General features: G+C 37.5%; 1 protein-coding gene across 1 annotated transcript in view; it reads right to left on the bottom strand.

The window, feature by feature from the left end:
* Window positions 1-26,300, bottom strand: part of CEP57 (centrosomal protein 57) — a 41,229-nt gene extending 14,929 nt beyond the window's left edge. The window contains exons 1-5 of the mRNA XM_025928270.2: window positions 26,021-26,300; window positions 11,341-11,497; window positions 1,962-2,141; window positions 1,460-1,581; window positions 14-130 (exon numbers count right to left, since the gene is read on the bottom strand). Coding sequence (XP_025784055.1) covers window positions 14-130; window positions 1,460-1,581; window positions 1,962-2,141; window positions 11,341-11,497; window positions 26,021-26,065 — 621 coding nt within the window. The 5' untranslated portion in view covers window positions 26,066-26,300. The remainder of the gene's footprint in view (window positions 1-13; window positions 131-1,459; window positions 1,582-1,961; window positions 2,142-11,340; window positions 11,498-26,020) is intronic.
* Between the last annotated feature and the right edge of the window lie 544 nt (window positions 26,301-26,844).

Genomic DNA, 26,844 nt, shown 5'->3' with positions numbered 1-26,844 from the left:
ATCATGCACTGACTTCTGCCAGGGCCTGCATTGTGGTAAGTTTGTTATACTCCTGTTCAAGAAGATCTAACTTTTCAAGCTGGCTCTGCACATGTGTTTGATCATGTTGTCGTTCTCTTTCGAGGGAAACCTGGAAAATAGTAGTAAACACAAACATGAGAATTTGACAAAAAAACAAAACACAACTAATACTGGGCATAACTTAGAATATACTATAATATCTGGCCTTTCACAGAACTTCTATACTACAGAGAAATTCTAGGAAAACAATGTTAAGATGAAACCACAGGATAAAGAAATCAATAAACACAAGTGGAATCCTGCTCCTACTATATACCATTATAACAGTAGGTTCTATACCCTGAGACTTTCGTTATACTCAGCGGAGAGTTTTTAGATATATGGGCTAATACTTTCAATGAGTCTGGTTCTCTTACACAGTTAATTTCTAAAGGCAATAATTATGTTTTTTGTATCTATAATTTATGCTTCCTCTGAATTCTATGCAAAACATCTATTAGTATTATTTTTAGGTCTAGTATTAAGGCTTTGAAAAGAATGCCCCTGACAGTCACAGGGTAAACCATTAAACTAGGATTAGTAGAAATATGCTAAATTGAGGTCTATTGGTAAAAAGCCAAAACACTAAGTACCTGAATTTATAAATAGTATATCTTCATAGATAAGACTATAGCAATAGATATCATACTAACAGAAATATGAATATGACTAAATAAAGCAGTAATTTCCCCAGGAGTTTGTGTCAATTACTAATTCCTTCCAATCCACCTTAGTGGATCCTTCCAATCCACCTTTATGGATATTTGCTGCCCTTAAAAAATACATTAAGTTAAAAATTGGCGAAATCATATTTTATTTCCAGTATCAGAACCATTCTTATGAAATGGGCTATTTAAAATTCACTGATGATAAAATTCACTGATGAATAAACAAGGTTATTTAATATTTATGCTTAATAGAGATTAGTCAAAACATCTCACTTATAGATGCTTTCTAAGCTAAGAACTGGAATATTCCAAAGTAGAGAATGACTATGTTACTATATATGTTTTGCCATTTCCAATCATATGGCAGATTGAACGGACTACCCTCTTCCCCACCCTATAAACGATCCCAAGTAATTTCAGTCGTGGGCTGTTACATTGTTCAAAAGCAGAAGCTATCAAAGCTGTGTGCAGAAGATATGCAGTGTGTGTGAGGGTCATCCAAAAAGGAAGCCTCTTTATAGCTATGTTAAAACAACAAATCACATTTTTCTCAAAGCTTACACTTAGTTGTTTCTCAAAATGAACTAGTGGCACTACTATCAGTGATTTGGATAAAAGGAGAAATGATTATTATAACAGAACCATTAGTTTTCACTGAGAAAAAAAGATCTTTATGTCAGTCTAATTTCCCCCATAGCTACTGCTGTGAATGAATCTGTGAGGCACCATACCTGTTTTTCTAAGACAGATGTCCTTTCCATTTCTGCATGCTTTATCATATTGCGCATGTATTCCAACTGTTTTTCTAAAAGATTACATTTATTTTCTGCAGCTAATAACTGAGATGTCAATTCTAAACAGAATACATAAACAGAAATTAGCTCACTCATACAACAGTTGTAACAAGCTGTTAATGGGAATTAAATCTACTGTGTATACAATAAACCCTCTCCAATAGCTCTAGAAGCCTATTCAGATGACCTAAGTCATTCTCTTTCTATATGCTAGTCCAATCTGTCTTGAATTTGATCAGTAAATATAATGCAAGGCATCACCACGTGTTCCTCAGAATGTACTCAAGTATAATGCAGTTCTGGAGTGCCCAAAGATACTGACCACTAGAAAACACTATCGTGAATTTGCTTTTACAATAATTTTACAAGTCTTATTTTGTGTATTTCATTTTGTATTTTGTGTATTTGTAAGTTTCATTTCCTTCATAATTAAACAAACCTTGATTATGCTTTGACTCTTCATTCTTTGAATTCTCTCTTTCTTGAATCTGTTCATCCAATACTTTCTTATATTCAATTGTTTCTCTAGATAAGGTTTTCACACTTTCTTCTGCCTGAATCCTTTCAAGTTCTAAGCGTCGAATCTTATCTTGAAGATTCTTCAGAGCAGAAAATATGGCTGCCAAATCCAAACATGAATAATGTAACAATATATATGGAGAAAGTTCAATAAAAAACATACTTATCTTGGGACACCCTAGGTGGCTCAGTCAGTTAAGCGTCTGACTTTGGCTCAGGTCATGATCTCATGGTTGGTGAGTTCAAGCCCCACATCAGGCTCCGTGCTGACAGCAGAGCCTGCTTTGGATCCTCAGTCCCCTCTCTCTCTACCCTTCCCCAGCTTGTGCTCTTTCTCTCCCTCTCTCAAAAGTAAACACTAAAAAAATTATTTTTAAATATGCAAATCTAAATAAAAAATAAAATTGACAGGTGGGCCCAGGAGAGAATCACTCTTTGGGAACAATGGAATGTTAATTATTGCCACGTAATTGTTTTTTTTAAAAACCTACTTAAAGATATCTTTCTGAGTCTCTGAAATGTGCTAGGTACTCAAGTAAACAACTTATTATGGCAAAAGATCACAAAGATTTTATAAAATGGTAAAAATATTTAATCATACAAAATTAATCATACAAAATTCATATGTAACCTCAAGTATATTAACTGTCAATGTTTTTGTTTTATTAACAGAATCCTATGCAGAATCCCATTGTAGAGTTAAAGATATCAAGCACAAAAAGGTTTATTTTTTTAAGTCTCAGTTTTTTCATTATATAGGAAAAATTCTAATCACTCTTTAAACTGACCTCCAAAAATTTCTGATTATAAAATATATAAAAGAAGAATATATATAAAAAAGCAGCATACGTGTGTGTGTGTGTGTGTGTGTGTGTGTATAACTTATAATCCTACTACCAAGAGATAAGGACTACCATTTTTGGTTATTTCTTTCAATCTTTTTTGATATATGCAAAATAAATTGAGATTAAAATTTATGATTTCTTTTTCACTTTAGCACTATAATAAACTGAGCATTCCCTCATATAATCAGATCATCTTAAAAGATTATCTCATAATAATTAAAAATTAAAAATGAAGTTGCTGGGTCCAAGAATATCCATATTTAAAACATCCATATTTGAAAGGCTCTTAAAGTACCTTCATAAAGGGTTGTATCAATTTATACTTTCATTAAAAGTATGTGTCTTTGCCAACACACCCCACTATTAATTACACTATTTCTGTTTCGGTTAGTCTGATTAAGAAACAAAAGCTACTACTGGTTATTTTAATTTGCATTTCTATTAAAAGTTTGAAGATTTTTAAATATATATTATTGGCCAATTTTCTTTTGAATTCCTTAAGAAAAAGTTGCCCCATTGATTTTATTAGTTTATTAATTCTAGTTTAGATGCTGTCAGTTTTGGTATAAAGCTGTTCTGATTTTTTATATCATTATAATGAGAAATCTTTTGCATCAAGTTCTTTACAAAGATAGAATGCTCTTCAACGTCAAGAATACATAAACTTTACATGTTCCTTTTGTTACACTTAGAGTTTCACATATTCTTACATTTAATTCTTTATGTGAAATAAAAGATACTTTTGTTTTGAAGGAAGAACTTTAAAGGGCGATTGCCTCATATACCAAATTCACACAAGTACTAAGATATATAGGTATTATTATTACTAACACACATATACCTTCTACCATAGTCTCATACACACATACCTGAAATTACAGTTTCAGTATTTTTATTGATTCATTATTCCAGTATTTTAACTATTAAAACCTTATAAACATCATAGTGACAGTCTCCCACACTATATAAACTTTTAAAACATTTCAAAGTTATTTATTCTTACCAATTAAATATTCAGAACCATTTTGCCTAAACAACGATTTCCATGAAACTTCATGGAAACCGCATAATAGGTCGGAAGAACTGCCGTCTTAAAAATCGAGGGTTCTCACTCAAAACAAGGCACACCTTTCCATTTAGTAATGTAATTCATTCATTCACCAAATTTTAGTGCCTAGAATGTTACAGGCCCCAAACATGAGATTGATACATTTTATAATAGAGCCAGTTTACTCCTAGTATGCGGTGACACTACAGTGTAATTAAACATAAACATGAAACACATACAACTTAGAAAACTAAAAAACCAACTGAAAAGACTATGAGAATAGAAGAGTCCAGATTTAAGATTAGTATTTAAAGGAATTAAATAATTCTCTAAAATACCTGGAATAATTATATAACACATGTAAGATGAAAACAGAAAATAAATGTTTTTTAATATCAATTTGAGGTTTTTTAAAACTTCTTCTTCTAAACCACTAAGAAGTATTTATTAAAATAAAACTTTGGGGCGCCTGGGTGGCGCAGTCGGTTAAGCGTCCGACTTCAGCCAGGTCACGATCTCACGATCTCACGGTCCGTGAGTTCGAGCCCCGCGTCAGGCTCTGGGCTGATGGCTCGGAGCCTGGAGCCTGTTTCCGATTCTGTGTCTCCCTCTCTCTCTGACCCTCCCCCGTTCATGCTCTGTCTCTCTCTGTCCCAAAAATAAATAAACAAAAAAAAAAAATAAAAAAAAAAAATAAAATAAAACTTTGTAGGGGAGCCTGGGTGGTTCAGTCAGACCTCAGCTTAGGTCATGATCCGGTGGTTTGTAGGTTCGAGCCCTGCGTTGGGCTCTGTGCTGACAGCTCAGAGCCTGGAGCCTAGCCCCTCTCTCTCTGCCCCTCCCCCACTCATACTCTGTCTCTCTCTCTCTAAAATAAATATTAAAAAGCATTTTTTTAAATAAAACTTTGTAATACCAAACATTTCTTGCATTCCTTCATTAGATTATACATAATTGTGTATGATTTTGCTAGTATTTTACTTCCGCATTTATGGTCATTAATGCAACTGGCTGGAACACACGATTTTCTGTTCTGTATGTCAGCAACTGCAGTATCACAGGGATGTACTGGATTAAAAAAAGACCCAAGGTGGGGTATATGCTTTCCTTTTCTACATTCTGGAATGGCTTATGTATCAGCAAAATTATTTGTTTAAACACTCCTCAACAACACAAAAAAATGGAAAGATATACCATGCTCATGGATTGAAACATTGTTAAAATGTCCATATTACCCAAAGCAATCTACAGATTCAATGCAATCTTTATCAAAACTCTAACTCTATTATTCAAAGAACTAGAACAAATAATCCTAAAATTTGTATGGAACCACAAAAGACCCTAAATAGCCAAAGCCATCTTGAGAAAGAGAAACAAAGTTTGAGGTATCACAATCCCAGATTTCAAGACATATTCCAAAACTGTAATCATCAAAACACTACGGTACTGGCACAAAAATAAACACACAGATCAATGGAGCAGGATAGAAAGCCCAGAAATAAAAGTACATTTATATGATCAATTAATCTATGACAAAGGAGGCAAGAACACACACTGGGCAAAAGATGGTCTCTTCAATAAGTGGCATTGGGAAAAGTGGACAGCTCCATGCAAAAGAATGAAACTGGACCACTTTCTTACACCATGCCCCAAAATAAACTCAAAATGGATTAAGGACCTAAATGTGAGGCCTGAAGCTATAGAACATCTAAAAGAAAATACAGGCAGTAATCTCTTGGACACCAGCCTTAACATTTTTATGGATATGTCTCCTTAGGCTAAAGAAACAAAAGCAAAAAAATAAGTTACTGGGGCTGTATCAAGCTAAAATGCTTTTATGCAGCAAAGGAAGCCATCAACAAAATGAAAAGGCAACCTACTGAATGGGAAAAGATATTTACAAATCATGTATCTGATCAGCTGTTAACATCCAAAATAAACAGAGAACTCCTAAAACTCAACACCAAAAACCCCACAAATGATCCAATTAAAAATGGGAAGAAGATCTGAATAGACATTTCCAAAGAAGACATACAGATGGCAAACAGACACATGAACAGATGTCCAACATCACTAGCCATCAGGGAAATACAAGTCAAAATCACAGTGAGATATCACTTCACACTAGTCAGAACAGCTAGTATCAAGAGACAAGTGACAAGTGTTGACAAGGATGTGAAAAGCGATCCCTCACACACTGCTGATAACAATATAAACTGGGGAAGCCACTATGGAAACATTATGGAGGTCTCCTCAAAAAACTAAAAACAGAAATATCGTATGATCTGGTGATTCCCCTAGTGAACATTTATCCAAAGAGAACAAAAATGCTAATCTGAAAAGATATATGCACTCCTATGTTTATTGCAGCATTACTTACAACAGCCAAGATACAAAAGCAAATCATAGATGAATAAAGATGTGGTATATAAAATATTACATATTCCACACATTTATGCATAATGGATTAATATACATATACAATGGAATATTACTCAGCCATAAAAAAGAACAAAATCTTGCTGATACATAACAAGAATGGACCTAGAAAGTATTATGCTAAATGTAATAAGGCAGAGAAAGACAAACACCAAATGATTTCACTTGTATGTGGAACCCAAAACAAAGAAAAACAACAAAAATCCCACACCTGACACACGAACAAAAACAGAAACACACTCATAAATACAGAAGACCGGGAGCTGCCGGAAGGGAGAAGAGTGGGAGATGGGCAAAATAGGTGAAGGTGATTAAGAGATACCAACTCCAGTTATGAAATAAGTCATGGGGATGAAAAATACAGCATAGGCAACATAGCCAATAATACTGTAATGACACTGTATGGTGACAGATAGCAAACTACACTTACTATGGTGAGAACAGAATACACAGAAGAGTCCAATCATTATGCTTCACACCTGAAACTAATGTAATATTGTATGTCAACTATATTTCAATTAAAAAATAAATTCTCACACAAAAGAGTTTATACAGAAGGCCTGAACCTTGGCTAGCCTCTGGAAACTAGGCTCTTGGAATGCTCCCTATGTTACTAATTAATAAGGTTGTTTTGTATGCCTAACACTAAATCCTTCTGGGCAAGCCTGTCTCGATTGTGAAAACAATGTGTTTTATGGTGAATAGCATGACTGTGCAGGCGCCAAATATTTGTGTGACCAGCTCCAAATAAAAGCCATAGTGTCTGAGCCTTAAGTGGGCTTTCCTGGGCAGAAACACTGCACACATCATACAGTTTACAGCTGTAGGAAGAAGTGTCTTTCTGTGTGACTTCCATAAGAGAGAAATTTAGAAGCCTGCATCTGGGTTCCTTCAGATTCTACTGTAATAAGCCACGGCCATAATTAGAACCACTTCTGAAACTTGTGAGGTCAGTCCTCCTAGTTAATCGGGTACGTGGCCCTGAGATCCCAGAATATGAAAAATTCACCAATGTTTTCAGTTTCCACAATGCAACTAAATTTTAAGAAACTACCAATGGCCACGTTTTAGAGTAGTATCAAATAAAAATATACACAAATTGTTGGAAAAATTATTAGAATACTATTTATTTTCTACCTACACATCTGTGTAAGGCCAGATTTTTTTTTCATACTTCAATCAAAACAACTTATCCACACAAATGGAATGCAAAAATAGAGGAGAATCAAGCTGTCTTTTATGAAGCCAGAAGTAGATTTATAAAGTATAAAATAAAACAATGTCACTCTTAATAGTATATTTTTTAAATTTGGAAAATAGTTATTCTTCATTAAAATGTTTATGCAAACATGTAATGGGTTTATTAGGGTTTCTTGGATTAAAAAATTTGAGAACAAATGCTTCAGGAGAACAGATGGGCAGTAAATTGTTATTAACACCTAACACCATAGCCATAACTTGACTCCTCTCACTGATCACAAGAATACTGAGCTTTTTCCAGTAAGTGTGACACAAATTTGTAATAGTTCAAGACTGTTTCTCTCTAAGCTCTCAGCCATGAGTGGCCTGGCACCATAAAAGATACCAGACTAGGCGCCATCAGCCCCATCAGTTTACCTCCATGAGCTGTACATGTATTATCATTTCATTTTCCACATGTACTATGATGAAATGAAAGGTTTGGAAGCACTGGCTAGTAGTATTGCCTCGTAGTTGGTTACCTTGCTTCAAATGTCCAAGCCATTCTGCATACTACCATCATCTGAAATGCATTAAACTAATAACATAAACAACAGATTAAACTTTTTTGGAATGACATACATTAGTTACCATTTTTTTAAAGGGCTCCAAGGACAATACATTTTCTGAAGGCACCAATAACTTCCAATTTCTTGTTCACCTCTTTTCTAACTAAAACGCAAAATGAGTATGAAAATGAGAATTACAAGAAACATAGTTTAATTATCCCTTTCTATGGCATTAGTCAAATTATATTTTCCAAGTTATTAGCAGAGTGCAAAGTGAAATGGTAATTTATCAAATGAAAAAATTAAACTAGAACTTAAGAAGAATCACAAGTCTTTATTCCCCTAAAGTATCAGTGCAAAAAAAAAAAAAAAAAAAAAAAAAAAAGAAAAAGAAAAGCATTTATTACATGTAAAGAAGAAAAATTTTTTAATAGGGAGTATCTATTCAAAATAAGACTTAACTCATTCAATAAATATTTGAGGGTCCACTAAACAGTTGGGGAAAATGTGGAATGAGTAAAGAGTTATAATATCACATATTAAACTAATCATATTTGAGATGTTACTCTATGTGTACATTTTGAATATAATTATATAATTGTTCTGTGAAAATTAAATGAAATATATTCACTTTACCACACAACCACATTTTGCTGTTTTAAAATTTGTTTTTAATCACTAGTACTAGGCCAAGTGTATTTACTAATGATTCTCTACATAAAAGAAGTGTTATGTTTCAACCACATATAGGTTAAACTGACATTTGTAAACTGTGAACTGATTGTGTAGTACAGTACAAGGTAGATAATAATATTTAAGTATAGTCACCAATGTAAAAACCTAGGCCATAATGAGGTTTCAAAAGTGTTTACTAAAATGAATTTAACCAGAAGTCTGGTGGTTTGTTTTTTTTTTTTTTTTAACATTTATTCATTTTTGAGAGACAGAGACTTGAGAGACAGAGCATGAGTGGGGGAGGGGCAGAGAGAGAGAGAGAGAATATCTGAAGCAGGCTTCAGGCTCTGAGCTGTCAGCACAGAGCCCGACACGTGGCTCAAACCCACCAACCACAAGATCATGAACTGAGGTGAAGTCGGATGCTTAACCAACTGAGCCACTCAAGTGCCCCAAAGTCTGGTGTTTTTTAATATATTCGATACTCAACTTACTAACTAGAAACCTCTTATTTATAGGATACGGTGTCTCAAAGATGATGATAATAAAGAAAATGCTAATTAGAGCAACTGATAAAGTGCTACTCATCAGAACACAGCAGTTAAAGACTTTGGCAATTTCAAAAAATAAAACTTGCAAAACATTCAAACAACATATGGTAAAAAAGCACAAAAAAATCTACAAAGCCCACAGTGGAGAAGAATCAGGTAAGATTTAGTAATAATTTAGCACACACACACACAATAATCATGCCAACAGAGGTCTGCCATGAATACGTGGTCTAGGAATTAGGAATCAATCCTCCCACTACAACATTACATCCAGTTCTGATATTTACTTCTATATAAAGAAACTTCTAAGATAAGTTCAGAGAAAAGTAATTACTAAAGAATGAAAGAGTAAGAAAAGTTAAATGGGGCAGATTTATTCATAGAGCAGAGAGTCAGGAAATGTTTATTTAGTATTTAGACCAGTGTGTTAACAATAATATTAAATTCTGCTTGTGCGTCACTAGTGGTTTTAAGGAATATGAGAGAGAAGAGCAAAAACGGTGATGGAAGAGGAAAGTAAACACAAGAAAATATAATGTGTAAGATAGTAAACAGGCTTCTTTTATCCCTTCAGATCATGGTGTTGTGAACTGTTTAATTAGGATTCATTAAGCTTTTATAATTTTTTTTTGTATCAATCCAATAACATCTATAATTTTACAACAGAAAGATTTCAAAAAGAGGGCACAGCATGAGAAAGACTTGTAAGCCTGACACATGGCTGGTGTGGAAGGCAGAATGGACACCCAAAGATAGCTATGTCCTACTCCTTGAAATTCTAAATACCTGCTATATGGCAAAAAGGACTTTGGGAAAGGTTACTAAAGTTGCAAGCCTTAAAATAGGGAGATTATTCCTCATTGTCGGCCCAATCTAACCAATCACACGAACGCTTAAAAGCAGACAATTTTCCCCAGCTGTGGCTAGAAAGATGCAGCAGCAGAAGTCAGAGTGTATGACGCATGAAGAGACCTGACCCACCACTGCTGAAGGGGGACATAAAGAAAGCATGGCAAGGAATGCAGACGGCCTCCAGGAGCAAAATCCAGCACTGACTGAAAGTCTGCAAGACAACCGAACCTCAGCTCTATGACCACAAGTAACTTAATTTGAACAAAAATCTGAATGAGCTGAGAGCAGATTCTTCCCTAGACTCTTCAGTATGGAACACAGCCCAGTCAAAACCTTGCTTTCGGCCGCGTAGGCCCCTAAACAGAGAACCCTGTTGAGCCCATCCACATTTCTGACCTACAGAAACTGTGATAATACATTTGTGTTAAAGCTGCTGAATCATGGTAATTTGTTAAGACAGCAAGAAAGCTAATACAGATGGCAAGCTCCACAAACAAATATGCAGGTATTTCAAAGAAGCCAGAGCGAAGGATGTGTGGGTAAGGAAGAACAGAAGAGAAGCAAGGGATGAAACTGGTAAGGTATATTGAGTCAAGTTTATGAAAAATCTACGAATTTGTTATGTAAGCCATGAGGAGGTGCTGAAATTTGTTTAAGTGGGAGAGATGATGGATAACAGCAAATGGCAAGAATGGGGCTGAAAGGCAAACCACAGGCTAAGCAATCATGTAGGAGTGCATTACAATTACCTATGCAATAGATGATGAGAGCCTGAACTAAAGCAATGCGAATGGAGAGACAGAACAAATAAGTCTTTGGGACACTTCAGAGGCAAAACACCGGTTTTTGGTCCCTGACTGATATTACAGATGACAGGGCAGTCCAGAGTTCCCAAAGTATTTAGCCTTGATGATTTGGTGGAAGATAGTGTTCAACGATCAATAAACAGAAGAAAGGTACTATATTTTGAGAAGGGAAGAAACAGGAAGGGGAAAATAGATTTTCCTCTAATTTTAAAAATACATGGAAGACATAACGGTTTTTAAGCAGTGGGTAAACAAACAAAAACCCCATCTGTTTTGTTAGGCTCTATTCAAACAAACAAACAAAAAAACCAATCTATTTTGTTAGGCTCTGTTACCTCTGCTGTTACTTTCCGGATAGGCAAACGTAGGCTTATTTGGAGAGCGTCGTAGATCACTATTAAGGAAAGGCTTATCAGGTGGATATACTACATATGGAGATGAGGAATGGCGAGCCACACTTCCATTAGACCTTGAAGGTTCGGCTAAGCTCTTCTGAAAAATAAAAATACAGAAATTACTTTTCAAATTTTAAAATGCCAATACGATATAAATACATAGACACATTTGTTCATGTATTGCCCATATTCCACTGATGGAGATAACAGAAAAAACAGAGCCCACTGACTATATAACAGAATTCAAACATTACTTTAAAATAATAAAACTTCCAAAGTGTTTCACATTTGACTACATATAGCCATTTGCCAGACACTATAAAAAAGAAATAATGTTCACACACCTTGAATATGAATAGTGCACAGAATTACTTAAATATACTCACAATTAAGTTTAATATATTTTACTTAAAAATATGTAATGTAAGGGGCACCTGGGTGGCTCAGTCAGTTAAGCGTCTGACTTCGGCTCAGGTCATGATCTCACAGTTTGTGGGTTCGAGCCCTGTGTCAGGCTCTGTGCTGACAGCCCAGAGCCTGCTTCAGATTCTATGTCTCCCTCTCTCTCTGCCCCTTCCCTGCTCATGTTCTGTCTCTCTCTGTCTCTCAAAAATGAATAAATGTTAAAAAAAAAAAATTAAAAAAATGTAATGTAAAATATACTCAGAAAAGTAAATATTTTTTATAGTATCTGAAACTGTTACAAAATGACTGAATTAATCTATCCCCACTCAACTAAATACTCCCTGAATATTTATCAAATGTCCAAGACTCTGCAGTAAACAGAAAGGCATAGTCCTTGCCTCAAAAAATTTACATTTACTTAAGAAAAAAAGGTGGAAGGGGCGCCTGGGTGGCGCAGTCGGTTAAGCGTCCGACTTCAGCCAGGTCACGATCTCGCGGTCCGTGAGTTCGAGCCCCGCGTCGGGCTCTGGGCTGATGGCTCGGAGCCTGGAGCCTGTTTCCGATTCTGTGTCTCCCTCTCTCTCTGCCCCTCCCCTGTTCATGCTCTGTCTCTCTCTGTCCCAAAAATAAATAAACGTTGAAAAAAAAAAAATAAATTAAAAAAAAAAAAAAAAAAAAAAAAAGGTGGAAGAGGGGGTTTAATTAGAAAACATTAAAGCTTATCAAATACCCAAAAATATAAAATTTTGTTTCCACACAAATGAAAATTTTATTTCCATTCATTCTGTCATGAATGGGATTCTGTTCAATTTGGGATTACGTTCCACATAATTTCAGTGCAGGGATGCTAACTGTGGCATGTTGTTAGTTGTAGGTGACTTCCTCTTGGTAGGCAGACTGGGAGTGGGGGAAGTAATGGAGAAGCTGAAAGCCAGGGTGGAAGACAGAACTGCTAGTTGTTCAAAATTCTCATTCATTTTTTTTATTCAAATAACCACAGCAAAGTAAGTTCTCAACTCTTATCTTTGGAGAATTATACTATACAGCTCCAGAACAATCTACATCCAGAAAAGTACAAAGGGACAATGAATATTTACAATAACGGTAAACAACCTCCTGGAATAAACAATCACAATGACCACACTGTATCTGTATTCTATTAAAAACCAAAGACTATTTCCACGTAAAATCATGCAATTTTCCCACTGATTTAAAAACAAATACAGAACACACTATGGCTATGAAAGCTAAAGAAGAGGGCAAAGAGCATGGAAGGGGTATAGGAGTGAAGTCTCAAAGTGGTACTCAAGGAAATCAACGTTAAGTCTATATAAAAAGTGTTTTCACATGGACAGGATTAAGAGTTGGCATTTTTCGGGGCGCCTGGGTGGCTCAGCAGGTTAAGCATCCGACTTTGGCTCAGGTCACGATCTCAGTTTGTGAGTTCAAGCCCCACATCAGGCTCCAAGCTGACAGCTCAGAGCCTGGACCCTGCTTCAGATTTTGTGTCTCCCTATCTCTCTGCCCTCCCCTGCTTGTGCTCTGTCTCTCTCACTCTCAAAAACAAAAATAAACATAAAAAAAAAAAAAAGAGTTGGCATTTTTCAAACTTTTTGGAAAACTGACAGGTTTTGGAGATGACTGGAAAACAGGGTAAGATTTCAATTCTTAAAATATATAAAACTGCTAAAGCTCTTACAAAGCACCACAAATTGTCACTTAGCTTAATTTTAAATATGATTTTTCACAGAGAACCTTAGGTCTTCATACAACCTACTAGAATCCTATTGTTTAACAACTACCATTCAAAGTCACTGGTTAGTAAGTATTCCTGAACAATATATATTTATGAGCATAAATCACCTGTATATTCACTTAAGATGTTCAAAACAATTTTTATTAGAATTATTGAACACTGCACAGATACTAACAGAACTATGCATAGAGGATTTACCCAAAAAACCCAAACCAAAACAAATGAAAATAAACCATCTTCATTAAATTCACTGCCTACTAGCTCTTATAAAACTAAAAGTTCCAAATTTATCCCTCCTGAAACATTTCTCCAAGGATACTCGAAAGGCCAACAGGTACATGAAAGATGCTCAACATCCATTAGTCATTAGGGAAATGTAAATTAAAACCACAATGATTATCATCTCACCTGTTAAGAATGGTCATCATCAAAAAGAAAAAAGATTACAAAAGCCGGCATGGATGTGGAGAAAAGGGAACCATTGTGCACTGTTCCTGGGATCGTAAATTGGCAGAGCCATTATGGAAAACAATATGGAGGATCCTCAAAAAATTAAAAATAGAACTATGATACAATCCAGCATTCTGCACCTCCATGTTCATATCATAGCAGCATTATTTACAATAGCCAAGACATGGAAGCAATGTGCGTCCATGGATGGATGAATGGATAAGTAAGTTGTGGCATATACAATGGAATATTATTCAGCCATAACAAAACAAGAAAATCCTACCATTTGCAAAAGCATGGATGAACCTTGAAGGCATTATGCTAAGTGAAGTCAGACACAGAAAGACAAATACTGTATGAACTCACTTCTATGTAGAATCTACAACAAACAAAAAACCAAACTCTACGGAAAAGGAAATCAGACCTGTGGTTACCAGAGTTGAAAAACTGGGAAAAAGGGGAATTAGAGGAAGGTGGTGAAAAGGTACAGACTACCAGTTGTAAGTATTAAGGATGTAATGTACAACATGATGACCACAGCTGACATGGCTGTATGATATATAGGAGAGTTGTCAAGACAGTATATCCTAAAAGTTCTCATCGCAAGGAAAAGAAATTATTTTTCTTCTCTTTGTATCTATATCAGAAAAGGGATGTTAGCTGTACCTACTGTGGTAATTACTTCACAATATATGTAAAACCATCATGTTGTATGCCTTAAACTTGGGCAAGTGACGCATGTCAATTATTTCTCAATAAAACCGGGTAGAGAAAAGATTTGTCTTTCAACAAAATTTGTCACATATGTATCATAAAAATACTGCTCAGGTTGGGTCAGCAAATTATGAAAGTACTTTCTATATAAAGATTCAAGTTATAATGAAATTCTTTTGAAAAGCTATTAAAAATGTATTCCATTTTCTAAGTCAGCCATCTCATTTTGAATGTTTGGGTTTAAGCAAAGTCACAGTTACTACGAATGGGTTGGGTCAATGTCCTCATTTGCTACCAGCAGTTTAAAGCATAGAAAGAGTAACAGATCAGCCAAAAGCAAAAGGAAGACAGAAAATAAAATGGCCTTGCAAAAATTATTTATAAGAACTATTTTGAAATAAAATTAAACCAAGAAACACAAAACTGGCAACTCATTACATATACACACAAATGTGTCTAATAAAAATAGTAAAGGATAACATGTCGTATATATATACAATATTATTCAGCTTTAAAAAGGAGGGAAATCCCATTATATGCTACATAAGTGATGAACCTTGAGGACACTATGCTTAGTGAAATAAGCCAGTCCAGAAAAAGACAAATACTTCATGATTCTACTTAAAAAAAAAATTTTTTTAACATTTATTTTTGAGAGAGAAAGCAAGCAGGAGAGAGAGAGACAGAGACAGAGACAGAATCCGAAGGAGGCTCCAAGCTCTGCTCTGTCAGTACAGAGCCCAATGAGGGACTCGAATTCACAAACCATGAGATCATGACCAAAGCTGAAGTTGGACACTTAACCAACTGAGCCACCCAGGCGCCCCATCTACTTACATAAGGTACCTAAAGTAGTCAAATTCATAGAAACTGGAAGTAGAATGGTGGTTACCAGGGAGGTTGCAAAGGAGAGCTATTTAATGGAGAGAGAGTTCTGTAAGACGAAAAAGTCTGGAGATGTTTCACAACAATATGAACACCCTTAACGCTACTGAACTGTACAATTAAAAATTAAGATGACTTGGGGCGCCTGGGTGGCTCAGTCGGTTAAGTGTCCGACTTCAGCTCAGGTCACCATCTCGCGGTCCGTGGGTTCCAGCCCCGCGTTGGGCTCTGGGCTGATGGCTCGGAGCCTGGAGCCTGCTTCCGATTCTGTGTCTCCCTCTCTCTCTGCCCCTCCCTCATTCATGCTCTGTCTTTCTCTGTCTCAAAAATAAATAAAGGTTAAAAAAAATTTTTTTTTTAAATTAAGATGACAAAGTGTTAGGTAAACACCTAAGAATAGCAATATAATTAGAAAAAACAGTATGTGTTCTTAGTAGCCAGTTTTTCCAAGTGAGAAAAACAATTGGGGATGTTATAAACTTCAGGGATTAGAAAAGTAGTATTTTTAAGAGTTGGAAAGAACCATAGAAACAATCTAGTATACTTCCTTGTTTGACAAGAGAAACGGAAGTTCAAAACAGTTGACTTGCCTATCTCACCTCCCCTTATAGAACCAGGGGAACCATATTCTAGGTGATTCACTGAACAATTAACCAGTTCTCCAAAGAGAACCACCAGCCTAACTACACCTGTTCTCATATAACCTGCCTTCCCTCCCTTGAAACAAGGAATGAAGTTTGTTTAATGGACCTATCTCTATCTACTATTCAGTCTTGGTTCCTATAAAACCTTTTCCCCTCCTGATGCTTTTTCTCCCCACTAGATCTTTCACATTGTCATTAAGGACAAAACAAAAGCTTTCCTAAATTTGAGGATTCCCCTCCAGTTCTTGCCTCATTTCTCAGCTTTTACAACAAAGTCCTCAAAATAATTATTTGTAATTGCTGCCGCCTTTTAATCACCTCACTCTCTTAACCCTTTCCAATCACACTTGAGTCTTCACCAAGTCAGAGAAAAAGCTCAACCTCACCAATGACTTATATTGCTGAATTCGGCGACCTTTCAGAAGCATGTGATACAGATCACTTCATCTCAACACTTTCCTTAGAAGATAGACCACACTCTGGTTTTCCTGATACACAGGTCTCTTCCTAAGAATCTCCCTGGATCTCTCTCTTTCCTCTTTCTAAATGCTGCAGTGCCCCAGAGCTTAGTCCTTCCACCTCTTCTGGTTTTCTTCTACATTAATTCCTTTGATGATCTCATTCCATTTTCATCTACATGGGTTCCTCTGATCCTAGCAACATTGAGGGCTTTGAAAAGCCTCTATTTGCGAAATTTTCAAGTTTAAATATGGAATCCAGAAGTCCCTCTCTTGAACTCTATATTCAAAATTAAACTTCCTATTCATTATCTCCACTTGGATGTCAATAAGGGTACCTCAGATCATGTCTGTAACAAATTCTTGAACCCAACTGCCAAAACCTGCTCCTCTCCCAGCACACCCAACCATCAGTACCACCATTTACCCACTTGCTCGGGTCAAAACCCCTGGATGGAATCATTTCTCATACATCCCATATCTAATCTTTTAGTATATCTTGTTGGGCCTTTGTCTTCAGAGTATGCCCAGAAACTCACCAATTTCTCAATTCCACTAGTAATAGCCTGGTTGACACCACTGTGATCTTTTGTCTGGACTGCCATTAACAGTCTCCTAATCACTCTTGTCCACATCTCCTTAGTCTGTCTCCAAGTAGTAATCATTATCACTTAAAACAGTAAATTAATTTGAGTAATACCCCTAATTATAACCCTCCAACAGATTTCCATCACAGAATAAAATCCAAAATTCTTACAATGGCTTTTAAGGCCCCACGTGTCTGACCCCAAGCTAACCCTGACTTGATTCCCTCCCACTCTTTGTCCACACCACCTTTGCCCCCTCATCATTTCCCAGCTATACTGACCAACTTTTAGATTTCTAAAATCCACAGTACACTTCATGCTCTTTTACTATGTTTATCTGCTCCCTGTCTCAGGCCATTCAGTCATCTGCTCAAAAGTCTGTCAGTAAGGCTTTCCCTGACTACCCTATCAAAAGTAGCATCCTTCTGTCAGCCTATCTCCTTAATTCTTTTTTAAAAACTTACCCCATTTTATATATTTATTATTTGTATGCCTTGTGGAATAAAAAACATAGTTTTGCCCTTGGTTCTTGATACAGATTCACAAACTCTTGGAATTTAAGTGACAGGAGTCTTTGTTATGTTAATAGTGGGACCCCCTAGTAACTTGAGGGTGAGGGCTGGTAGCCAGAAAAACCAACCAAGTGATTAGAGTCAGAAATTTTGGCCCCCACACCCTAACCCTAGGAGAAGGGAGAAGGGAGGGGCTGGAGACTGAGTTCAATTATTAATGGCCAATAATTTAATAAATCATAAGTACATGATGAAATGTCCATAAAAACTCTTGGACAGTAAGGTTCTAGGAGTTCCAGAGTTGTCACAGAAGCCCTTTTTCATCTTGCCCTATATATCTCTTCCACTTAGCTGTTCCTGAGTTGCATCCTTTATAAAAAGAAAAGGAGAAAAAAAAAAAAAACAAAAAAAAGCTATAACTGGGGCATCTGGGTGGCTCAATGGGTTGAATGTCTGACCCTTGATTTTGGCTCAGGTCATGATCTCACAGTCGTAGGATAGAGCCCCGAGTCAAGTCGGGCTCTGTGCAGAGCCTGCTTGGGATTTTCTCTCTCTTTCCCTCTACCTTTTTCCTGCTTGCTCACTTTCTCTAAAAGTTTAAAAAAAAAAAAAGGGGGGGGTGATAATAATTATTCCCAGAGTTCTGTGAGTCATTCCAGCAAATTAATAAACGTGAGGAGGAAGGGTCATGTGAACTCCTTAATTTGTAGTTGAGTGGCCAGAAGTGCAAAAACCTTTAGGGCACCTGGGACTTGCAGGTGGCTAATGAAATAGGGGCAGTCATGTGGGACCTAGCTCCTTTATGGTGTGTGTGGCCTGCACTACGTCCAGCTAGTTAGTGGCAGAATTGAATTGAATGACGGATACCCAAATGACACAGGATAATTCATGTTGGAAAAACACAGTCATTCCCACTACAGTTTAAATTCCAATAAAAACACTCGATATAGAAGTTTAATATATCTGTTGAATGAATGAATTACACCATTCCTCTGCAAAACAGGAAAATTGCACATTGTCCATAGACTGAATTATCCTACTCAATAAAGTATATAAATTTAAAAGTATAACCGCAAATATATTTATAAAATATAAATTACAAATTATAATTTCCTTTATGACAATTAACAACAAAGAGCACAAACGTCATAGAAAGACTGTAAAAAGAGAACACAGCAGACATGAGACTGCTATACTTAGAAATGTCTACTTGCAAGGTTGGTTCCTGGCTGGTACCTGGGAATTTAAATTTAGGGAAGGTTCCAACTATTGTCACTGTGATTGTCAGCAGTTCACAGGACCAGCCCAGTTTCGATGATTTGCTAAGGACTGACAGGACTCAGAATATAGTTATTCTAGTGATTAGGATAAATTACAGCAAAAGAATACAAAGCAAATCAGTAAAGGGAAAAGATGCATAGGGGTGAAATTTGTAAGATATCAGGTACAAGCTTTCAAAATTCCCCTCTGGGTGGAGTCCTACAGGATGTGCTTAATTCCTCCAGCACAACAGCGCCACAACAGTAACAACTTTTGTGAAGTGTTATCTACCAAGGAAGCTCCTTAGACTCAGTGGCCAAAGTTTTCACTGGGGGGCTGGTCGCATTCCCAACTCTCGAAAAGAAAGCTGGTGTTCAACAGAAACCACATTGTATAGTTTAGGCACAGTGAGGCACTCTTGTCATTGAGGTTAAAGTTTTATATCAGTGTAGGAAATGGTTTACCATTTTAGTCCACAGTTGCCTACCAAAGAGCTAACCTTGCAAACAGGGCCTTTCTAAAGCAACAGTCATCTGAGATGATGGAAGATTTCAAGGGAATTCTTGTTTTCAGTGCCACAGGCCATCCAATCATGAACACCTGAGAACTACTGAAGGGCAAAGGATCTTTCAAGCAGAATATTTATGCTCCCCCCACCAATTATACATGTAATATATACATATGCAAAATAAAAACAACCCACAAACCTCAAACTTGCATGGCACTTTATAGTTTACATTTCCATTGTGAGTTGACCCTCACACCCATCCTGACAAGTAAGAAAGCATTTCCACTTTAGAATTCTGAAAACTGTATCTGGGATTCATTTTCAGAACCCTGAACATAGTGTCTTAGATTTGTCAGCACAGTGTTTTTTCTAAGCACATTCATATTATCTTTTAGTTATTACAAGGACCCCATGAAGGAAGCACAGCAAATATTATTGTCCCCATTTTGTAGTGAAAAAAGCCAAGGCTAAGAAAACTTAAGCCATTTGCTTAAGGTCTCATAGCTACTAAGGAACCCAAGTCTAACTCCTAATCAGCACTCCTCAAGACCCCAAGCATTCAATAAATATTTTCCAACCAAAATGATATGATCCTAAGAGAAACTTTCAGGATTAAAGGCAAAATGTTTAACCTGACCACTTTCTTCCTTGGCAACTTTAGTTTCTACTTAGGAACACTTAAGATTCAAATATTTACTGAACATCTCTGTCGCTGCCTTAAGTATGAAGGATGGTGAAAAATGTGTATTATTTGCCTTCTTTTCAAATGGAATATGCAACATCGCTGGAAAACATCAGGTACATAATAATTTAAATACAATTTAGCAAACCATACTCACCTATATAGAAAAGATAAGACAGTATAATCAAAGTGGGGTTATTGCAGGAATGTAAGACTGGGTGAACATTAGAACATTCATCATGTTAAAGTCAAAACCCATATGATCATCAACAAATGCAAAAAAACAATCATTAAAATTCACTCTCCAGCCATTATTAAAGAATTATTTTCTTATAGCAGTAAAGAAATTTACAAAAAAATCATGGCAATGTATTTAATGGTACAAAACTTAAGTCATTCCTTTTAAATTCAGGAACAAGGCAAAGATACCTGCAAGACAACTTCTAATCAATGTTGTGCTCCATTTTGTAGCCTGCATATTAAGATCATGAAAAGTAACATATGTTAAGATTAAAATGAGGAATCAAAATTTCAGTTATAATCTAAATAGAAAATACCAAAGAGTCTTCAATTATTAGAATTAATTAAGAGTTTAGGGGTGTCTGGGAGGCTCAGTCGGTTAAGCAGACAACTCTGTTTCGGCTCAGGTCATGATCTCACGGTTTCACGGGTTCAAGCGCCACATCAGGCTGTGCATGGACACCGTAGAGCCTGCTTGGGATTCTCTCTCTCCCCCTCTCTCTCTGCCCCTCCCCTATTCACGCTCTGTCTCTCTCAAAAATAAATACACTTAAAAAAATAAAAAAAAAGAGTTTGAGTTTAAGAAAACTTGCCGAGTAGAGTTAATATGAAAGGAATGAATACTAATTCTATATACGAGCTATAAAATACAATTTATGAAAACATATAAAAAACAAACTAAAAACAAATTTAATAAATGATTCACAAGATTTGAAATTATAAAACTTTACTGAAAAATGTTAAAGATAAAAAAAAAAAACTGGAGTAACAATATGTTCAGACAGAAGACTCAATATCTTAAAGGCCTCAGTTATTGCCAAATTGAACCTGAAATTCAATACAACTTCAACTGAATTTCCAACAGAAGATTTTATAATTTCTATTAAAGAACTGCAAAAGGCCAAGAATTGCTAACATTTTTCTCTAAAGAACAGGGAAGACAGGTACTCTCTCAAACAAAAAGGAGAATGATTAAGACAGTGAGTATAGACACAAGGAGAAACAAATATAACACTGGAACAAAGAGCCCACTGAAACATACACACCCATATGGAAATCAATATATTGATAGCTAGAAATGTAAACCACTGGGTAAAAGGTAAGTTTAACAAGTAATTATGTAGCAAATGTGGATCTTAAGTAGAAACATTAAACTGGGTTCCTACCTCACAAATTAATTTCAAGCAAATTAAGGATTTAAAAGGCTCCAACTTTAAAACTTGGAGAGAAAAATGTGTGAGAATGTCATTAACAGCACAGGATATAAGACTTTCATGACCAAAAAGTACTAAACATAAAAAGACTAATAAATTTTATCCCATGAACATTAAAAACACCCATCAAAAGATATCTTAAAAAAACAAGCCAAAGAGCAATTAAAATTCAGCTAACAGACGAGGATTAACATCTAGAATAGATAAGGAATGACTATAAATCAATAGGAAAAGACACACCAATTAAAAACAGGCAAAACACTCAAGCAGGCATTTCACGGAAGGGAAAAAATCATGAAAACTAGTAACATTATGAAAAAATAAAAGGTGCATCTTATCTTCAACATTGATCAGGGGAGCACAGTGAGAAGAACAGGATAACATTTCACACTTCTCTTGGCAAAAATTCAAAAGTGAGACAATACCACCTGTTCAAAAGGATACGGATTAAAGGTGACTGTTGGTGGGAACACACTAGTACAACTGCTTTAGAAAACAATTCAGCATCACCAAATAAAGCCAAAGGTGCACCTTCTATGACCCTGCAATTTCAATCACAGAAAATCTGCTGAGCTTTTTCTCTCTTCTCTTTTTTTTTTTTTTAAAGATTATGTCCCTCAAGTCACTAAACATATCCCACCACCCACCACCTACCACCTAGTTATAAGCCACAGCCCAACTTGCAGTTTGAAAACCACTGCTGTCCCTCTCAAACATTTTGGGTTTAGGGACCCCTTCACACTCTTAAAAATTACTAAAGACCCCAAGCAGCTTTTTTGTTCATGTGGGTTATACCTAAACAATAAGATACTTACTAATTTAAAAATAATATACCCATGATATTACCATAAATATAATCTTTAAATATAATTTGTCAAATTGGCTTCCATACAACACCCAGTGTTCATCCCAACAAGTGTCTTCCACCCACTTTCCCCTCTCCCCCATCCCCCATCAACCCTCAGTTTGTTGTCTGTATTTAAGAGTCTCTTATGGTTTGTCTCCCTCCCTCTCTGTAACGTTTTTCCCCTCTACCCTTCCCCCATGGTCTTAAGTTTCTCAAGATCCACATGAGTGAAAACATATGGTATCTTTTGAATGAAAAATAACTATCATCCAAAAACTTCAATGAAAAGTTTGGTTTTTTTTTTTACATTTTTACAAATCTCTTTAATTCTTGATGTAAAAGAAGCCTGCTGGATTCTTAGATTAGCTTTTGCATTCACTCTGCTAGATGTTATTTTGGCTGACGTTTAAGAAAATCTGGTCTCCCACAAAGTGGCTGGGTAAGGAAGGTAATTGTAGATCCCGTTGTAGGGACTTAGGGACTCCCAAAGGTCTTCTGAACATGCCTTCAAAACTGCTGCTCTAGAGAAATTGTTGCACTTGTGGAACATATAGGAATGATCACAAAAGAACTCTTTTTGAATGTCTGGCAAACTAGTGAACAAACTGACTCTATGATGTACTAGTTGTGTCATCCTGACTTAACCTCTCTGTTCCTCATTCAAAAATGGAAATACTAAAGACTTAATATATGAAAAGCATTTAAAATCATGACTGCCAGTTAGTGCTCTGTAAGTTTATTTTATTATAATCTCAAAACGTATAGTGGTGGTGTGTATGTGAGAGAAAAGCAGGAAGATGCAAAAAGGGGCATAAAGGTATTCATTTTATTATTCTCCAAAATAAATGTTTTATATGTTCAATGTTATAAGAATCTGTGTTATATTCATAAAACTTTTAAGAGAAAGAAAGAGTTAAAGGGCCTGGCTAAAATGCCACGGAGACCAGTTAGGAAGATTAGCTTATTAAATCCAAAGTGACACTTAAGAGTTCTGACTACGGTTACTGGGAAAATAAAAAGGGACGGGCAGGAAAGACAGTCTTCAACACTATGCTGCCTATACTTCCATTGAAAATCACTACGCCAACCACAGTTGCTTTCCTGAGCCAGCCACTAGGAAAATGATAGCAATCACTCAAAGTTACCTGCTGTTGTTACTTGTCTTGCTGTTGCAAAATATACTTAAAAAAACAACAAAACGATGTGAATGTATCACCTGTTTCCATCTTGTTCACATTTGAGATTTACATGGTAGCTGCTTCCTCCTGAACGCATCTGTTAAAATCCTTGCCTAGCAAAAGCACCTCTATTTAGCACTATTTGCTAGCTCCAAGCTGGGTTTATCAGCGTTGAATACAAATGAATTGTTAATGCTCACAATCCCAAAATCTGAATATGAGTAGCCTCTGAGTTTATGCTGTAGTTTTAAAAGGTGTTTTTGTGTTGCCTTATTTTATGATCATCTGTTTATTAAGCTAAAATGTTTTTTAAATTTTGTTGGAAATGCCAGCCTTATTTCTGACAGGACAATTAAAGTGTCTAAGCAGGGCCATTTCTTACACACTGACAAACTAAATTTAGTCATTTTTGTTTTGAGACAGTGACTTTCAAATTAGACATTCTGATGTAGCAAGTCAAATTGAGACGGTTGTTACACTTTGATTTCCAAAAGTTCCTAGATATTTGAAAAGTATATTATTGATATTTAGAATCCACTTTAAAGCTGAACTAAGCATGTAAAAAACATATGTGCTTTCCTATTGAACACTCTCTGAAATTTATGTCCAGGCTACCTGAGGGGTCAAGGGTTGACACCACATCCTAGTACCCGTGCACAGCTAGATGGACTTGGCAAAGTACAGCTCAATTAACATTTACAGGAGTATTTCTCGCTCAGTCTGCGTTTTGAAAGCAGGGAAAAGCCTTCTTCTCCCAATTAACCACAACTCCTATATAATCTCATCCAACTACTTACACATACTTCCTCCTAATAGTCTAATAGTTCCTCTTTTTCTATTCCCTTTCACTGACCTAATTCCTGAATAAACTCTAAGTGCTTCATTCATTCCTTCTCCTTAATCTTCCCTTCCCTTCTGCACACTTGTTACTCCCATTCTGCTAAAACTCTTGAGTTACTTCTGGGCTCGTTAGGGCAAATCTTAAGTCACCAAAAGGTGAAACTGAGGAAAACTGTCTTCCCCAAGGTAACTCTGCTGTTAGTGCTCCCTAAACTTTCCCCCTTAGCGTCTATGACATAACTTTACCCTAATAATCTCCTGTTTCCTTCCCCATCCCTCTTTTCTCATGTTTTCACCTACTGCCACAATTCAACCCAACTCTACCGCCACACGACCTCTGCTCATCCCAAATTAGTTTCCCCCAAAGCTCCTATTGCCTTGGCACCTACCCAGAAACGCCCGAGGTGCCTTTTTCTTCTTTTCAGTTCTGGTGACCAGCATTTACAATTCCTTCCCCACCCAGCTAGCTAGCTCCATCTCCCCTACTAGGAAAACAGTTTCTAGCCTATCCAAGCGCTGCTAACCACTCCTGCCTAGGTCCTTCTAGTAGAGCAGCAGTTCTCAAACAGAACTGGGGAACAATCTGATTACAGGTAGTTTCTCTTCAGTGGCTGCTTCTTCACAGCACGGATTCCATCCTGTTCACCTGGGTAATCAATCTCAGAGCCTAAAAGTACGCCGGGCACTCAGCATTAGCTAACTGAAGACATAAAGGCTCCCTTGGCCACTTCACATTTCCTGCCTATTCCCAATGCGGCGGATCCCCAAACGCTTAGTTAGCATTCGACACCCCAATTCGACAAATAATAAGTGACTGAACCGGCTGGTGGCCCTTGTGGAGGCGAAAACAATATTAAGGCTCAGCTTCCCCCATCGCCCTTAAAACGGCGCGTACACGTTGCAGTCAAAGTAACACTGGCGGTCGGACGCGCGCGCTCTGGGTTAAGACCAGCGAGAACAAAGTTACTGGGAATGTACGAGGGGAAGCACTGCAGGCAAGGAATCAGCACAAGCAGCAACGAGTAAGCACTTGAGGCTGCGGACTATGCAGCCGCCGCCAATGAAGCCAACCCGTGCGCCTACCTGGTCTCGGAGACTCTCCAAAAGGGGCCGTTACACCCACGTGACCAAAGCAGCACCGTTTTCGCAAGGCCAGGGCGTGGGCAGCCATCCCAGCGAATGCTGGCAATGTTCGGCAACCTGGACTGCTAGGCCGGAAGGTGAGGGGAACACAAGGGATGGAGGCGGGCCAGGCCTATTTCGATACTAAGGGTGCAGCCTTCACAGAGGCGCACTGGACGTCAGGGGAGCACGGACGACCAGGCACTCCCGGCCGTTCCCCAGGATGGGGTGAGACTCTGGGCCGAGAGCACTCTGAAGGGTGAGGAAAAGCAAAGAGGCGCCAGGTCCGAGCCTATTCGAACGCCTACCGCTTCTTACCGAGAACTGAGAACCAGAAGTCGCAGAGACCGATGCTGCCGCCATCTTCCTGCCTCCCCAAAGGACCTCCGCAGCCCTGGGGGGATGCCGGTTCTCAAGCTCTTCCCCAAGATTCGAGAGCCGCCCACCAGGGGCGACCCTAAGCTGAACCCCTGATGGAAGGGGCTGGGGCGCTGGTGCCGGGTCTGGGAACCCTGCGCACACCCCCCACGGGGACGCCCGCGCTCACGGTGCACACGGGAAAGGCAACAACGTCCTAACGGACGTCTTGCATAGCCAATCAAAAAAGCGGACGTCTTCCGGTAGTAGGAGAGAATCCGCCTCTTCCCTCGCTGACGTCACAAGGTAGCGCATAGCAGAAGCTGTGGGGTCCGCTAATCCTGCCGGCCACCGGACCGCTCTGACGGGACTGTACAAAAGGGGCGGGCCTCCTGTAGGAGGAAACATGGGCCTGGGGCTGTGGTGTCTCCAGTGGCAATTGAATCGAATGACTGAAGTTGAATGAAAGAGAATGCGAAGTTCAAACACTCCATCAGTTCCCTTGAACTAAACGCCGGAGAGAGCGTGAGCCCCACTCAGAGACGCCTCTCCAGGTGAAGTACTTAGCTTTTGGCCAATAACAAATAGAATCAGGAGGGGCTTTAGTGGTTTGGTCCAATGGAAGTCAAGGGAAAAAAAAGACTGGAGGCAGAGAGTAAACCTCCGTCAACAGTTGTCCAATTGGATTGGGGAGTTCTCACTCAAACCTGCGACTGGCTGCTAGATACAGCTACTGAGGGCTTTGGGCGGGGCGAGTTTGAAGCGGATTTCGCGCGCTGATAGCG

The sequence above is a fragment of the Puma concolor genome, chromosome D1, assembly GCF_028749965.1.
Source record: "Puma concolor isolate L17-30 chromosome D1, mPumCon1.1.hap2, whole genome shotgun sequence".
NCBI classification, from domain to species: Eukaryota; Metazoa; Chordata; class Mammalia; order Carnivora; family Felidae; genus Puma; species Puma concolor.
This window is presented reverse-complemented; position numbering and strand designations above follow the sequence as displayed.